Source organism: Phalacrocorax carbo, chromosome 14 (genome assembly GCF_963921805.1).
Source record: "Phalacrocorax carbo chromosome 14, bPhaCar2.1, whole genome shotgun sequence".
In the NCBI taxonomy this organism is placed as follows: domain Eukaryota; kingdom Metazoa; phylum Chordata; class Aves; order Suliformes; family Phalacrocoracidae; genus Phalacrocorax; species Phalacrocorax carbo.
The window spans coordinates 7,318,400-7,335,390 of NC_087526.1; the positions used below are offsets into that span (position 1 = coordinate 7,318,400).

The following is a 16,991-nucleotide window of genomic DNA, read 5'->3' on the forward strand; positions in this document are numbered from 1 at the left end:
TTTGAGTTTTTTGTTTTCTTTTTTTTTTTAAGAAAGTATTTACCTGAGGTCTATAGGTATAATCACAGCCAATGTACTTCCCTCCACCCCGATCTAAAGAAAGAAGGAGAAGTCATGCAACTAACTTGTCTCTTCAGGGTCGAGATGGAGTTGTATTTGTTTTGGCTCTGGAATCACCAGTTGTAAGTGCCCTGACATAACAACTGAATCAAACAGCAGGTGCTTTTATTAGACAGTAACATGTTTGTAAAATGTGGTATTGCTTCAAAAGGTCAGTTAAAAACACGATATCAAGCCAAATTACTAAAGTTAGAGTTGGGAAATGCAGCCAACTGCTGTAAAAGAAACCATTCAGAGCTTTACTTCTATTTAGAAAGTTCTTTTCTCATCCCGGTGACCCACGCCTGCAATGCTGTCCTGAGGGCTACAGGACAACTTCCAACTCTTTCTTCAGCTTCACTACCACACAAGGAGAAAGGAAAGTACAAGTGACAGCCACGGTACATGCGTGTATTTTCGTTGAGGAACAGTAGCATTCAAAGTAGCTCAAATCTCCTCTGCAGAGTTCTGCGAAACCCTTCTGCAATTATCAAGTATGCTGATAGCAAACATCAAAGTTATTCAATCAAAACATTTCTCAAATTAGACTTAATTCACAAGTTGGCATAAAGGGTGATTTAACATAGGAAGACAACTGAGAATAGACAAAAAAAAGAGAAAGTGACATCAAACTTGCTAAATATGTATTGTTTATTAAGGCTTGTATTCTCCTAGAGGAAAAAGTTAAATCTGATGCTGTCCATTACTCCTTACAGGCAGTAACAGTCCAGAGACAAGAGTTATACGTTCTAAATACAAGTCTAAATGATACAGATTAAACTTTATTTAAATTGGAGGTCCTTTTGGAGTAAATAGTATTCAGAAGATACTTGCTTTCTAATATAATAAAAGATCCTCTACAATAAACACGTGCAGATTCAGTGTGCTAGAGCAGCGGACATGAGCACCATTTCCATGCTTAATTGGAACTCCAGTTGGTGACAGGTTCTCCGACGGTCCCCTCACTCCACAAAAACATGACAGCAAATTCAGTTTCTTAAAACAGGTTTTTTTACTCATCCAACAGAAAAAAATTAGACATACACACTGTCAATTTTAAACATCTGAGGCATAATCCATCATATTATCCGTACTATTAGTTCCTACGTTAAAGCTCAGCATTATTGGTATAAAAAACTTTAAATGGCATTAGGATTTGGGGGGTGGGAGGGAATAATGAAGGGAAGGATTAAAAATGATCTGCAATTAACTAATAACACCTGAAAGCTGAAACAGGTTTAAACACATTGTCCAAAACCCCTGCAATGTTGATAGCATCACATTATTATTTAATTAAGCTACAAAAACCGTAAAGCAGAATTATGGCTGAGAGAAAGCATCTCGCTCACTCTCGGCAGGATATGGTATAACAAATGCACACTGAAGCACTGGTTAACAGAAGTGAAAGGGAAATATTTTCCAGAAAAACAATTTCACTGACAATTTGATTTTCTACTAGACAGAAAAACCGACATGGCGCATTAGCAATTTTAGAAGTGTAATTGTACAGATAAGGAGGCATAGCAGCTGCACAAAGTAATCAGAAATTTAGGTTTTTTCGTTTTAGAATTCTGAAGTGCAGTATCTTAAGTTTTTTAAATGACAAAAACCAATGCATGGTTACTTACTTCCGCCATGAAGAAAAAAAAGGTTTGGGAGGAGGATAAAGGAAGAATTGTGATGTATTCTCCATAATCTCTATATCTGGCTAGGAACGCAATTTGTGCCAAAATGAAGTCTTTGGGAAGCATTGACACTTTAGTATGCTCACGTATAGGTCCACATCAGGTTAATATAACTGTTTACCAACTTAAAAAAATAAAAAGACACACCTTTATTAATGATTCTACAGAATTTTACATAGAAAAAAAAAGATACAAATTAATGCAGATCCACTTGGGCAAAAATAAACTACAACGTACTTAAAGATGCGACAACTTAATTTCCCCTGCACGAGAAGATATATCGGAGCTGAAAGCTTTAGTTTGTCCTGATGCCAGGATACAGCACCAGTATACTTAAATTTTATTTCTCAGTCGAATTTAGTATCAGTTCTAGTATATATATATATCAAACTGTATATGTTTATTCTTATTGTTTGTTTCGATTCTGACGTTCCTGCAAAGAGAAAAAAGTTAAAAAGTTAAGAAATATTTTAGTCAAACAAACAAGCAAAATGTTTTTCGTAACAGAACAGCACTACTGTGATCTCAGTTATACACTTTGTTAAAACATTGCTGCTACATTTTAGAAATATATTGTATATACCTGACAAGCCAAGGACTTGCTAACTTAATATTAATGCAGCTTGAAGAGGAACAGCTGCATTAATACCTGCACAGTCTATTCAAACCGACAGCAGATGAAGGTCATAGTAAGACATGGAATATCAACATTCCTAAGTAGAAACAGGACCTGCAATATCCTACTTTCTGGATTAGTTTAGCTACTGCAGTAGTAGCACAACTGATAGAAGAGCAGAAAGGAGACAGTAGGCAGTGAACTCCACAGAACTGGTATAATTTTGAAGCACTCAAATGACTTTGGAGGTTAGTCACATTCAATAAAAGTAAGATTTGAACTCTCAAAAATTCTGTTCCTAATTCTCCCTATCTGTTCAGCTATTCTGGGAGGCACTATGAAATACCTGACAAGTCAGGGCCAGGGGAGGAAACAACCCGGCCAACAACATCATCAGGTGGAAGAAAAGTTATATGCTTTTGTATGGCCTGATAAAAACCAGCACAGCTAGGCTGAACAACCCAAGAATTTCTAAAAGCATGCTAGTACAGAAGCCAGTAGGCTCTTTGAAGTCTCTCTCAACAGTTTCAGCTAACCACAAATATTGAAAACAGATAAAGGTAGTCTAAGGGATGCCCGCAGGCATCCCTCAATTGCTCCAAGTCTTCGTCTAACCAACCTGCGCTGCCCCGGCAGTAAACAGCCACGCCTCTGCCCCGATTTAGAGCAGAGGCTCTGCATAGGGCTTACGCAGGCAAGTTGAGCAACGTGATAACAAAAAAGGGGGGACTTTTTCAATAAATGTTTCAGGTGCCCCATAAGCTGCAGAACGTGCAGAAGACAGCAAGACAAGTTGAATAAAATATGCTGCTGTATCTTGAGGCTGGTGCATTTTTGCATCTAAGACACCATGCAGACTGAATAGAAAGGGTTCACCTTACTGTTTTCCATTTCATCCTAATGGTGTTTAAAACCACCTGTGTACTGCAAATGGGCATGGAAAGACTCTACCCTGTGTACTGTACCTGAATGCATCAATAGGGCACCAAATCCTATTTCAAGCAAGAAAATTGTGAAATAGCCTAAGCATAAACAACAGTCAACTTCTAAACTAACGCCTTCAGATTTTACTTGTTTTGTGGAGCTATTCTGTATAAAATTAATCTCAGAATTGTTTCTGTTGCAATGTAAAGCTTATTTGCAAATATACCAAGCATTATAAGTGTAACAGACTATTTGCTACTTCGACTGGTCACAGCATAAAATCTTTTTTTTTTAAATGGAATATATCGATTTCTGCCCCCAGGCAGAATAATATTTCCATTTTGATAATAAAATTAAGTCAAAGTCTAGTATAAATTCTTAATCTATGATTTAAGACAGAAGATAGCAAAATGGTTTTACCAAATCAACAAAACAGACTGTATAAAGTGGTACAATTTTTTTTAAAAAACCTCTATATTCCCCCTATCTTTTAACTGCTGACTTATGGTGAACTGTCAATGAAAGCCATTTCTTAGTGGAAGAATATCAGAACATTTTAGGTGTTGTAAGTTCTTAATGAACTTACAGCTGTCTGACACTGCAAACAAAACGTAGCTAGAAAGAATCTAAAACTGAATCATATCAACCCCATTTTAGGCTTCCAAAAAGTAATTGTTCCATCCTACTTCCATTCCTAAGGTGGCAAATCCCCGTTACTCTGCTTCACTGCCCTACCACCCTCAGCAGCCCATTCTGTCCCACTGCCACCTTACATAATTTATTTTTAGTTTTCTGTGTAGTCATCCACCTACCCTCATAATCCCACTTTCTTTAAAAGTCAAAGCCTTCCATTCTCATGGACTAGTCCCACATAAATAGAAGACAGGCTAGCACCTGAGACTTCTACCTGGTACCCAGAAAGTATGCTCATGGCATTCAGAGACTCAGCTCAGGCTTTATAATTCAGTAAAAGGTGCTATTTATTGAGCAAGTTATTAAGCAGTTCCTCCTACCTTGCTGCTTGCTTTCTCTCTCGGGGGCTAATCTGAGTCTTCCTTTTAAAAAGTGTCTGAAACCATATAAACTGATGGGGACGAAACTGATGCAACAATTCTTCGTGCTCTGGAGCATAGCTGCTTTCTAGAAGCTCTACCTCTCAAATTCTTTTCCTTACTGCTATTTAGCACTACTGCAAGCAAGAACAAGCAGTTTCATAAGCAACTAACAAGCAACTGTTCATTTTGGTTCTGAAGATCCATCCGGAGCCTTCATAGTTTCTCTTCTCCAGGGGAATTCTCTGATACCTCACAGGGGACCTCCTGTTGCATACTTCTTCATGACATTAACACGTACAGTCTTCAGACACAGCAAAAACAGGTTTTCCCCAAACCTGCAGAAGCTTCTATTTTGGAGACACACATCCCTGTCAAACTTCTGTTCCCTTCACCTCAGTCTGAAGTAGCTGTCAACCTTCCTACTGAACTATACTTGTTAAGGTCAGCGGGATTAAGGCATCATCTTCTAACACAAATATAAATGTTTTCTTTATATCAGGAAACAGAATTAGTATTAATCTTAAAATAGAAATGTTTTTAACCATCCTTAAAAGTTCTGCATCAACAAATGTGTTCACAGAAAGCATGCCGAAAGGAAACACAATGCTAGAAAATGAGTATTTCTAAGTGCCAACATGCACTAGCTAACACTTTGCAATACTTAATCACCCAAAAGGAGAAACTGTAAGCTTAGTGACTCAAGAGCTTTCTGAGATAAAACTACTCAGCTCTTTCACAACACCAAGGCATAGACCTTGCAATAGTCGAGTGCCTTGACACAGATCCGAGGTGACAGCACAGCAGCCCAGTACAGTAACTGCGACCATCGAGTTAAATACAGATCTATGAAGACAAGCTGCTGACAGTAGATCAACCCATCTGTCCTACCACATGAGATGCAAATAAAAATACCAAAATCTGCAACAAGTTTATTTTCTTTACAAGCTTTTTAACTTTGGAAGACAATCTTGTTATGACTATACAAGCATATTTCTATGGAATTATAATAATTAATGCTATATTATACTGTATTTTCTTTGTGAAGAAGTTCTCTCACACATACTGCCACTTTTTTACATTTTAAGAGCATGAGCTTTGCTCACAGAAGTCGCTATCTTTGTGGACTCTGTAGTGGCCCTGGAAACTGACTGAGAAAGGCAAGGAGCATCAGGAGAGGTTTCATGCCACCCTCTCACTATTTTATTCCAGAAACCAATATCCTCCTATTATTCCTTTCCCAGGTTCTGGGTCACGAGACCAGGCTTAAATAGTTTATTACTGCAGCAAATCAAAAGCTGGACTTACATCCCAGCATGAACAAATCCCCCCTCCATTCTAGATGATGATACAGTCCTTGAGCAATGCTGGTAACACTGACGAATCTTCTTCACTTTAGTGACTTTCATCCAGCATTATATATGGCTAATCCACATTTGCTGACCTGGTATTAACACAGAGGTTCCTAGATCAGTTAAACTCAGAGAGCACATGCTGGAGCTTCCTCTGCACACATCAGTCAAGGAACGACTGGCTAGCAACAAACTGTAACCATCTAAAGAAAAGAACTGAAATGCTAGTGGCTTGCCATTGTACAGATTACATGAAGTTTTTCTTCCCTACTAAATATTTGTGTACAAATGAAATTAAAGCATTCAAGACCTCCATGGGGCCATTTTGTAAGAATTCTGACCTTTTTGTAATCACAACAGTGGTGACATGGAAGCACAAAACTTCAACAAGTAATTTTACTGTTAAACAGTGTATAATGAAGAAAAACCACAGCAAGTTGAAACCAGTTAAGATGGCACATATACAAACAACCATCTGAAGATGTCAATTAGGTCATAAGAGACCTTAACTGGCAATAAAATTCTTCAAAAATTATCATCATAGGAAGGTTAACTTTGCATAACAGGAAGGCTTCAACTTCAATACCACAAACTTCTAAACAATAAGAAATGTGTGTGCGTATCTTGCAAAGAAACTCTTCTAGTAATCTGCTGGACTCTAAATTTCATTTAGTCAATGAGTTGGAAAATACTAACTTTCCAGACAATATTTTATAGAATGCAACCTGACAAGCAGTATCTTATTTTTCATTCCCTCGCTGTTGATCCGCTTTACCTCCCTAGCACTATTATCTCCCTCAGTGTACTTCAATTGTCTTCATATTGTCCTATTTTCTAAGCTATTCAGAGGAACCTAAGAAATGTTAGATTAGACTTTAGTGTTTGTTTTCTGAATGCTTCATACAAGCTAGAGCCTCAGTTTTAAATGAGGCAGAAAAAACGCGTTATTTTGATAAACTGATCCCATTATAAATCAGCAACCTTAGCAAGGACATTATAATCAGCACTTGAACTGAAAGCGGGAAACAGTTGTGTGTATTAAAACAACCCAAAGTGGGATCAGCCCAACAGCCCCCTGAGCTACTACAAAGCAAAGGAAGTTCAGTGTGCAGTACGCAGCCATCTGCATCTCCCTCAGGCCAGTAAGTTCCACTGATCAAGACAAGCTCTCCTATCCACTCGCTCCTCAAACACACACATTATTCTCCCCTCCTGACTTGGCAGCAAATCACAGGGAGACTCAGCATTAAAAAAAAAACACAAAACAATCACCCACCTCCCACCATATACTGTAAATGCTGGATAAAGGAACCCAGGCTTTTTGACTTATTAAAGATTCTCTCTAGACAAGGGAACACCTCTCCAAGATACAGGTTGCATTAAATATCGAATTGCTAATTGTCTGCTGAAGAAATGAAGTATTGAAGTAAAGGCTTTTAGGTTTTAGCTTGTGGAACGCCACAGAGAGTACACAAGAAAAACTTCAAATCTTCAGCTCTCCTTCCCCGCTGCGTTGAGCCATGCTATGCACATCATATCCGATGGCTAGGGAAAGTTGAACTAAAGATTCCTTAGGACACTAACCTCCTTTTCTCTCGTAATTTAAGGGCACATTCTATGAAGACAATTTAAAGCAATTTTATGAGCACTTTTAAATGGCAATGAAACTTTTAAAATGGCAGCCTTTCAATTTTAGCTCCAGGGACATGCATTAAGTCTTTGCTTCAAAAAACATTTTGAAGCAAGCGTGAGCTGCACTAAACTAGCCTGTCAAATAAATGCTTTATTTGAGATGCTATACAAAAAGAGTCTATGAACCACTATCGGTATCAAGCAACTTGAAGTGTTACTTAGGTCGTAACTACACATCCCAATGCCTATTATTTTGTCAGTCCATTACTTCTAGACTGCCTAATTAGAAAAAGGCATTCTTGAAACTGAGGTCCTGGGATGGACAGGGTCAGATGCCCCTTGCGGCAGACTTAGAGCCATGAAAGCATATGTAAGTTTTTAATACACTTTCCCAGTTACTGCCCAAATTTCTGTTACTACATCCTCACTCAAAACTTCAAGAAGTAGTAGACAGGTTAGACCTGGGAACTGAAAAATCTTTATTTACCCAAATAATACAGGCGACTTCAGCAGCAGAAACGCAATCTTTCTAGCACTATTCCAGGAATTTTATGAAACTCTCTCCTTTCCAGAGATCAACTGAACAAACAAAATCAGGCTTCTTGCTCTTAAAGGTGATGTACAAATTCCAGATGCCAACACAGGTATCTCTCTCGATAGCCCAGTTCTAGTCAAACAGTGCTAAAGACCTCATATTTTTAAGGCAAAAAACTTAAGTGGCAATCATTGGCAGAATCCAATTCTGAAACAGAAACTATTTTCTAGTTCATTAATGATTTTAAGATAAAAAGTCAAATTCCAAAAAGCTGGACATAACGTCCTTTACCTGCAGTATTGCTTAGTGTTCTGCTTTGAAACCTCTTAGCTATGAAATTGCCAAAGACAAATGAGCATCAGTTCCTTTTTTTTGTTGCCAAACACACATAAAACCATCGAGTTGAGATGTATTAAAGACATTTTGATTTCCTACTTACATTTTTTCCACCATAGCAGCCTTCACATTTCATTTTCCCCATATCTGTGTATAAAATAAATTTTTTAAGTTTACCTTCCGCACCACCTCCTCCTCTTCTTGGCGCTTTTCATAATGAGAAAAGTCATCAAAGATGGAGGTCGTGTGCTTGTAAGTAGCAATAATTTTAAGCACTTGTTTTGCTTTTTCTAAGGGCACCTCCTGTGTATCACGGGAGTTTGTAACAGGTTTGTTGTCATTGTTTTCCAGCCTGATGTGTCGGAGCTGGTTGTTGGGCACATCCTTCACAAAGATCCACTTGACATCAAATTTCCCCTTCCATTTGTCCTGAGACCAGACACCTGCACTGGTGCCATAGTCCACAGGCGATTTCATCTCTGCTACTCCACAGAAGTGTCCACTGCCATTGACACTGAACAGCAAGTAGACTGGACCCTTGCTATTCATGGACCGAAAAGCACTGTCCAGGCGTTTGTTGCCATGTTCTGTACTACACCAAATAGAATACTTAATGGAACGATGAATATCATCCTCAGAATAGCTCTTTATTATGAACACACGTCCATTTTTAAGGTTCCACTCAAAATCTTTAGGGTTATAGCTGTGAGCAGCTTTCAGTTTTTCAAGAACAGGATGGGACTCACCACTTGGAACAGGGTTAGGCTGGGTGCTGCCAGCTGAGCTGCTGTCGTTACCAGTTCCTCCACTTTGGCCAAAAGCTGCATTTCTGTTGCGAGGAGCTACCCAGCGATTTTGGGGCGGCTGCTGAGGGGTCTGATACTGCGGCTGAGTCAATGGAGGAGGTTGAGTTGGAACAGGCTGAACAATTTGTTGCTGTGGCTGTGGGACAGACTGAGGAGAAGGTATCTGTTGGGGGGCAGGAACTTTTGCCACAGGACCCTTATTGTCCCAAGTACCTATGTCCATATTATGCTTTATAGGTGGAGGAGGCAATGCTCCTCCAATTACAGGTCCAGTTTTTGTTTTCATTTTAGGCTGTGGTTTTGCAGGCTTGCTAGCTATAGCAGCCCAAGAAGTTGGTTTAGATACTGGCAAGTTTACATTCGATCCACCATTACCGGAGAGGGCACCAGTCATCCCGGCACTGTTGACGACAGAACCTACTGTTTTCACTGCAGAAGTCGTAACATCTCCGCCAATCTTAAGTCCAACCATTCCCTGTTCAATACTGTTCATTCCGGGAGCTTTATTTAACGTATCATTATGAAATCCTGTTTGTCCATCCACAATGGTACCGCCCAGCGAACTAGGCGGGTAGCTGTAACTGCTCCCATATGCTGAACTTTGAGTCTGCTGTCCTTGGGATCCACTTGTTCCCCAAGCTGAGAAGGCAGGATTTTCAGGGAAAAAGTTAAACCGGTGTTGATAGATGTTATTTCCCAGACCCCCAGGCTGTCCAAAAACAGCATCGTGCATAAAATGATGATCTCCATTACTGAGCTGTCCATAGGTGGTGAGATACGGGATAGGAGGATCTCCTCCTGTAGACCATGGTGCTTCACTGAGAGAATAGGGGAACCCAATAGATGGTGGATAATAACTGGACAGATAAGGATCAGTCATTGATGGATAACTACTGTTCTGTTAGAGAGGGAAAAAAAAAGGTAACTTCAGATATAAAAGCCCCTTTCATTTATAAATAGCCACAACACTGTTCATCACCAAATAGAAAATAGCAATAGAGACGAGGTAATTTAATTTCTAATTACAGATCTTCAAACTCTGAGAAAGATTCAGGGCTAAAATGCAGTATCTGAGTATTTATAATACACCTCAGGACAACAAGATTAGTACTTGAGACTTTGAAACCATGTAAGCTTATTTACATTACTAAGGGTATTTTGTGGCTTCTTCTAGACTTATTTAATCTACCAATACCCCAAAATATTTCAAGGCACTTACATAACAATATATTTTGTGCCTCAGAGCTAAGGATATTTAATATTTCTGGATCTATGCATGGGAGAAGTTTTAGGTGAAATTACTTCAATATGACAGCACATGGAACAGGAATATATTATTACAGTCCTCATTATAGGATTGTTTTGAGGGGCCAACAGTCCCTGACAATCAAAATGTACCTGAAGTGGTAAAACATACACAGGCTACTTCTGACATAGACAGGACCACAGTGAGATCACACACTAAGATGCATGCTAAGTTTGCTGCAAGCAGACCTAACAACCACAAACTGAAATTAAAGCTGGAGGAAGAAAGAGGAAGGGGGGGGACATTTGGAGTGATGGCTTTTGTCTTCCCAAGTAACTGTTACGCGTGATGGAGCCCTGCTTTCCTGGAGCTGGCTGAACACCTCCCTGCCCACAGGAAGTAGCGAATGAATTCCTTGTTTTGCTTTGCTTCCTCACGCAGCTTTTGCTTTACCTCAACTTATGAGTTGCCTCACTTTTACTCTTCTGATTCTCTCCCCCGTCCCACCAGGGGGGGCGTGCGCGAGCAGCTGCATGATGCTTGGTTGCTGACTGGGGCTAAATCACAACACTGGTATACTAGAGAGAAATATATGCAAACATGGCATATATTTGCCATTCAACCTGTTTCAGAAAGACCCTATCCAACTTTTTGCAAAAGTCTCTTCCTCTTCCTCAGTGGTAAAGTTACAAATGTGCAAGACTTTCTGACCATCCTTTCAAATGGGCCAGCTTTTCCACTCTACGAGATAACAGACTGACCAGTTATAAACCAGCAGACCCCCTTTGATATTCTAGCATTTTCTCAACTGCTTCTTAGACCAAGCTGAGAAGTCCTTGCACTCTGAATCTTCTGCTGACACCTGATTTTGAAGCATTCCATATGTTTCTCATATTTAATAATGCAAAAGAACAAATACAGAATATACTAAAATAAGTTTTATTCCTCTTTAAATAAAGTTGAAGCATATATACTGGAGACCTTCCAAACCGACACTCTAACTGTAATTACCAGTGAGGGGGAGGGAAGGTCAACATCTCCTGTTAATGAGTCAAACTAGCTAGCCTTTCCTGACTTGTGGGGAAAGATTATTTTAAGAAGAGGAACTAATATTTCTTTCAAACGGCAAGATTTCAAACTTGGGGAAAAAAAAGTAGCTGTAAAATCTACAAAACTGCACTGGAACTTCAGTCATTTTTCCAAAAATCAGATTATTTCTCAGCTCATTCAAACAATGAAGTAAAAAACCTCCTTGCTGAAGATACACATAACCCCAACTGATACATAGAGTCATTTCTATTGCCCATTTTTCAATTACTCCCTTCCATGACACCCCAAAGCCAGAGTAACTCAATATCCTTACTTTCCATAGGCAGACTGATACTATAAAGTGCCTTCAAGATTTACATACACTACTGCAATCACTTCCGAGATTTAAATAGCCTAAATCCAGTGATATTGATTCAAAAGAAATAATCTCTGCAACTTTTCATGCTGCCTTTATTTACATGCAAATGCTGTCATTAACAAGAGGTACACAATCCACCTTCCTAGAAGATCCTCTAAAATGCATTAAAATTTTCTGAGACGCCCAAGCTAAAATAATCAATATTCAGCACATGAAAACATTTTTCTGAAAGACTTTGCTTTGAGATTGCTATGTTATATCTGAAAGTGTTAGCATTAAGAAAAACGTAAGAACAAATACAGATGAAAGACAGGAGGCATAAATAGCTCTTCAGAGGCACTTATGTTCGTATATTCTACAGATTTAGAATTTATTAAGACCAAAAAGAATAAGACTAGACAAAGCAGGTGTTTGTCCCAAAATATTTCTGCTAAAGGATTCTAGACAATTCCTGAGACTGTCACCTCCTGTCACACAGCCTGTAAAGTTTCCACAAGGATTCTAACAAGATTAAAGGAAAGTTTCAGCAGACATCCTTACAAAACATTCAATCTGTTTTGACTGGCTTTATGCCAGAGTGTGTAAAAGAAACCCTGACAGAAGTCCTTTACTGCAACAGCACTACATTTATTTCATCAAACTTATCTTTGACCTTTCTGTACCCTTCTGTATTTTTTTAATTAAAAAAACCACACACCCAAACACAATCATTTCATCTTTGATGTCAAATGTATTATTGTATCTGCTGGGGTTTTAATTTCTTAAAGCATTTTAAAATATCCAGTTGGTTTCAAATCCCTTTTTGTAAGTCAGTTATATTTTACAGTAATTTTAAAGCACTGAATAAATCTGACTGAATAACTAGTAAGGCTTTGTTCAAAAACACGGTTATCTTCAGTACAAAATCTCACAGTCCTAATTAATGCTACTGTCACTTTTCACTTAAAATTGTAAGACAACCTACACAGTTGTTTCCTGTAGCGCGCCAATTTCTTAATGCAGCATAAATAAATCGGTCAATGGAGCTATACTTTCAAGTAAGAAAACTTTACTATGGAAATTCTAATAGTCATAGCAATTTTTCCATTTAAACCTAATAATTGAGCTTGTTGACAGCTAAGACAAATTTCCTAGAATTAAACTATAATAACCAGTTCTACATTTTTTCTATATGAAGTCTCATGTTCAGTACATTTCACATTAGGAAAACCTATCTTGGTTTTAAGTAATAAAAATTACATACAGATCTGATGAAGCAGAATTTAAGAAATTAGAGAAAGGTGAAAAGCTCAATTTCTTTCAAAACTAATTTTGCATTAACAAAATATTACTTTTTTTTTTTTGCACAAATTTCCTGCTTTTATCCCCGCTACAGTACATTAATTCCAGAGAAGAGGGAATACTTCCAATTAGATCATTTTAACTTTGTATAAAGCTGGAGAACCTGTCTAAGCTGCAGAAGACTATGAAGCTTAGCTTGGGAGCCAGAACCTACACAGTGCAGAGCTCAGAAGACAGTTCATGCTGTGATGCATACACTAGTCCTGACTTCCACAGTGGTATGTCTCGATTGCTTCCAGAATGGAAACGAGCTCAAGCACATCTATACTGTGCTAAAGCTTGCACCCTTCCCAAAAGCTGCTATGATCCAAATCAAACTCACACAGCTCCACCTCTGTGACTACCCTAACAAAAATGTTTAATACACCTTGAAGATAACCAGTGCACAGTACAAGAAGTGATACTGTTTGCTCTACTGTTCAAGACTAAGTCACTGTTTCCACAAATGAAACTGAACAGCACATTATATGCTATTTTTTCAGGGTGTAGAATAATTTTCTTTCACAAGCAAGTTCAGTGATGTCACCAACACTAACAGTGGCATCTATCAGTTTCAGGCTGAATTATAAATTTCCCTTTTAAAACATAACACTTAGCCTTTCTGCCAAGAAATTACAATGTACCTCGGCAGGTCTCTCTCTGAAATGGTATTTTACATTTGTGAAAGAAAACTTTTTGCACCTCCAGTGTCTGTACACTTTGTTCACTTTAAAAATTTGAATGTGAACTCAAAAATTACTTCCATTAAATACCATTATAATTGAAAATATCTTTCAAGTCATGGATGTTGATTTAACATACATCATAACAAACTGGATTATACTGAGTTTACATTACAGTGCCTTACTCTTAAAAAAACACGTATTTAATTCTTAAGACATTTCAGAGGACATGAAAAGACAACAGTATTTGCTGAAGTGTAAAAGTGGGACAGTCTACAAGCTATCTAGAAAGCATCAAAACCAAATTTCAACTATGCTAATTTCTAGGACTATACAAATTATACAAATCAGGAAAGCCCAAAAGCAGAACCTTCAGACTCCCACATGCAAGTCATCTATTAAAGAACTGTAAGATCAAATAGTCTGTCACAGTCCAACTGTACCAATGACCTGCAATTTGAGGAGCAATCAGCAGACACTAGTTCCAGCATTAACTTCATTTTCACTTGTGGCCATCTGGATGTGCAGCGTAATATTAGCTTTGCGAGCACAAATGCTAGTAGTATTACCAAGTAACACAATATGCTAGTCATTTCTTTTTCCATTTCTATTTAAGGAATTTGCTTCCTCAACACAATCCTATGAATTGAATACCAACAGTATGCCTAAGAAAAAAAACTAAGTTAAAAATACACTAACCTGATTTGACTGCCCAGAAAGGTAAGGTTCAAAATCGTTGTCATGAACTGTATCCTTCTGATGTAACGAACCATTTTGTACTAGAAAAAAAAAGGTTACAATGTATTATAATACTGCTTAGCAGCATTTCAGCAGAGTTCCACCCTATGTTATTTCATGAAAAGCTGTATTTCTTCTACACAGCATGAAGACTGATAAAAAGACTGAGGGATGACATTTTTCCCCAAAATGGTTTCTCTTTATATTATTGCTTATAAAACTAAATTTCAGTAAATTTAAAAGATTTTTACAAATCCCACAGTCAAAAGGGAATAGGCAACTTGTGAATAACCTCTGAATAAAAAATAATTATTGACATGAGTTTTGTGAAAAATATTGGGAAATAACATCTACTCTTCTGGTCCATAATTAGAACTCTCATAAACTAATTCACAGTTCTCCCAGCATGTGTTATTCACTGCTTGCTTAAATTAAGATGAGATAAAATAAGATGAGGTGAGGTTACATTTAGTTATGAAATTATGACTGCTAAAGTGCCTTGATGTCCTGACATTTTCAAAAAGATTTAAGCCTCAACTTTCTCATGTGCAAGACAGAGAGATCTGCCATAATCAAAGGCCTACGAAGCATAAATTAATGTGTGAAAAGCATTCAGAACCCATGAGCGAACAATATACAAACCCAAAACTATTATTTGGTCACTTCCAATAATTTCACTTGTTTGCCTTAAATTTAAGAAAACAAAGTCAAACATGTGATGTGATAGCTGCTTTGTTTACCCATTTCACAGAACAGCTGAACTAAACTAAAAGTAACACTACACCAAACAGGATGTTTAGCAAACAAGTGTGGGAATTTACCAGCATATTTCTGCAAAGTTTCTCAGGGAGAGCAGAGGTAAAAGAGTATTTACAAAATAGGAAATAATGTCAAACCTTCTGTAACTAGAAGTAGCTGGATTTATAAGGCTGCTTAAGTTATATTAAAAAGCACTTATAAGCTGAATATTGTTAGTTTCTATGCCTAAACAAGGACACACTTATTAGCAATCACAGTAATAATCAAGGTATTTTCTTAGATTACTTGTTATTAAATTTAATTTCAAATTATGTATGGGAGTTATAAAAAGCTATTATCTCATCAGTAGTTAACTATTTTTTATTTAAAATTACTTAAAAAAAATTGTAGGCTTATATATGACAGCCTGAACATATATCAGTCAACAGCAGACCAGTAACACAACCGTATTCATACAGCAGGAAGAGACTATGCAAAAGTATGTAAAATATATATTGAATAGGCATATCATTGTGACTTTATGTAGAAACCTGCCTTATTTTAAGGAAATTAAGAGCATAATTATGTTTAGTACTAACAGATAGTCCTACCCACCATAAACTCAGCAGCATTAAGTGGGGTGCCAGCAAGCTTGTACAAATAACAGTTCTTGTTATTTCTGAAACAAAGCACAACTTCCTTTGTTCCACATGTTATCCGTAGGGACCTCAGAGCAACACCTTTCTGCTCACCTACAGGTACCTGCATAATTCATCCCTTACAGTAACAATTTAAACAACCAGATCTCAGCACGATCCTCACCTTTATTATCCTGTCCTTTCGGTCTCTGGGAAGCCATGGCACACGATGGGGTAAAGGAAAAGAAAAACAAACCAAAAAGACAGGGGAAATAAAAAAAGTTAATTTTAGAAAAACGTTTATATGGTCACTGCAAAACACACAGCTTTTCAGGACGGTTAAGAGGCTCCTAAAAGCGGCTAAAGACTTATCAGGGCTCGTTTAGACCGGGGCTGAGGAGTAGCTTCATGTATCATTCAGCACTAGCCTTCCTCAGAAATGGCCACGGCTCTCGACACGCAGCGGGAGCGCGCCGTGCCCACGGGGGGAGTTAACGAGAAAGATTAAGCTCCGAATAAGCCGGGAGGGAGAAGAAAAGCCTCTCCCGGACCAGGCGCAGGCACCAGCCCGCGAGGGAAACCCCCCGCCTCCGGGGGAACAGGCAGGCCCCGCGCCTTGCTCCGCCGCTTACCTGAGGGTCAACGCTTGTGGCAGACATAATTCATGTACCGGGCCGCCGTGGTTCAGCAAAGAGGCCGGGGGAGCAGGCAGGGCCGCTCGGCGCGGCGGGGCCTGGCGGGGGGCGGCGCGGCCTCTCCCCTCAGGCGGCGGCCGGGCGGGGAAGGGGCCGGGGCCGAGGGGGAGGGAAAGGCGCCGCTGGCGCGCTCGCCGCCGTTCGGCGTCTCCTCAGGGCGCCCCGGGGACGGTCGGCCGGCGCCGGTCCCGCGCCTCGGCTCACCCTGCGGTCCCCGCCCGCTCACATGCCCCGGGCCGTGCCGCGCCGCGCCGCCCGGGCCTGCCCGCCGCCGTCGGGCCGCAGCGAGGGACGGGGACGGTGCCTCCAACGCCAATGGCGGCGGGCGCCGGCCTGCGGTGACGTCAGCGGCGAGAGCGAGCGGGGCACGCCGGGAAGGCACGGCCGAGCGCAGGCGGGGAGGGGGCGGGAGGCGCGCGGAGCGCGGTCGTACCTGCTGCGCATGCGCGGGACGACGGTGGGCCGCCCCTCCCCTCCCTTTCCTTCCC

General features: G+C 39.5%; 1 protein-coding gene across 2 annotated transcripts; it reads right to left on the reverse strand.

The window, feature by feature from the left end:
* Nucleotides 1-732: 732 nt before the first annotated feature.
* YTHDF1 (YTH N6-methyladenosine RNA binding protein F1) lies at nucleotides 733-16,867 on the reverse strand. Of its 2 annotated transcripts, XM_064465394.1 has the most exons (5): nucleotides 16,441-16,865; nucleotides 15,993-16,017; nucleotides 14,394-14,473; nucleotides 8,409-9,935; nucleotides 733-2,217 (listed from the first exon to the last, which is right to left on the reverse strand). In XM_064465394.1, exons 1-5 carry the CDS (start codon nucleotides 16,465-16,467, stop codon nucleotides 2,191-2,193), a joined length of 1,686 nt encoding a protein of 561 aa, XP_064321464.1. In that variant the 5' UTR covers nucleotides 16,468-16,865; the 3' UTR covers nucleotides 733-2,190. The 2 variants fall into 2 exon arrangements, with proteins under 2 accessions (XP_064321464.1, XP_064321463.1); XM_064465393.1 differs by lacking the exon at nucleotides 733-2,217 and having other exon boundaries at nucleotides 2,224-9,935; nucleotides 16,441-16,867.
* Between the last annotated feature and the right edge of the window lie 124 nt (nucleotides 16,868-16,991).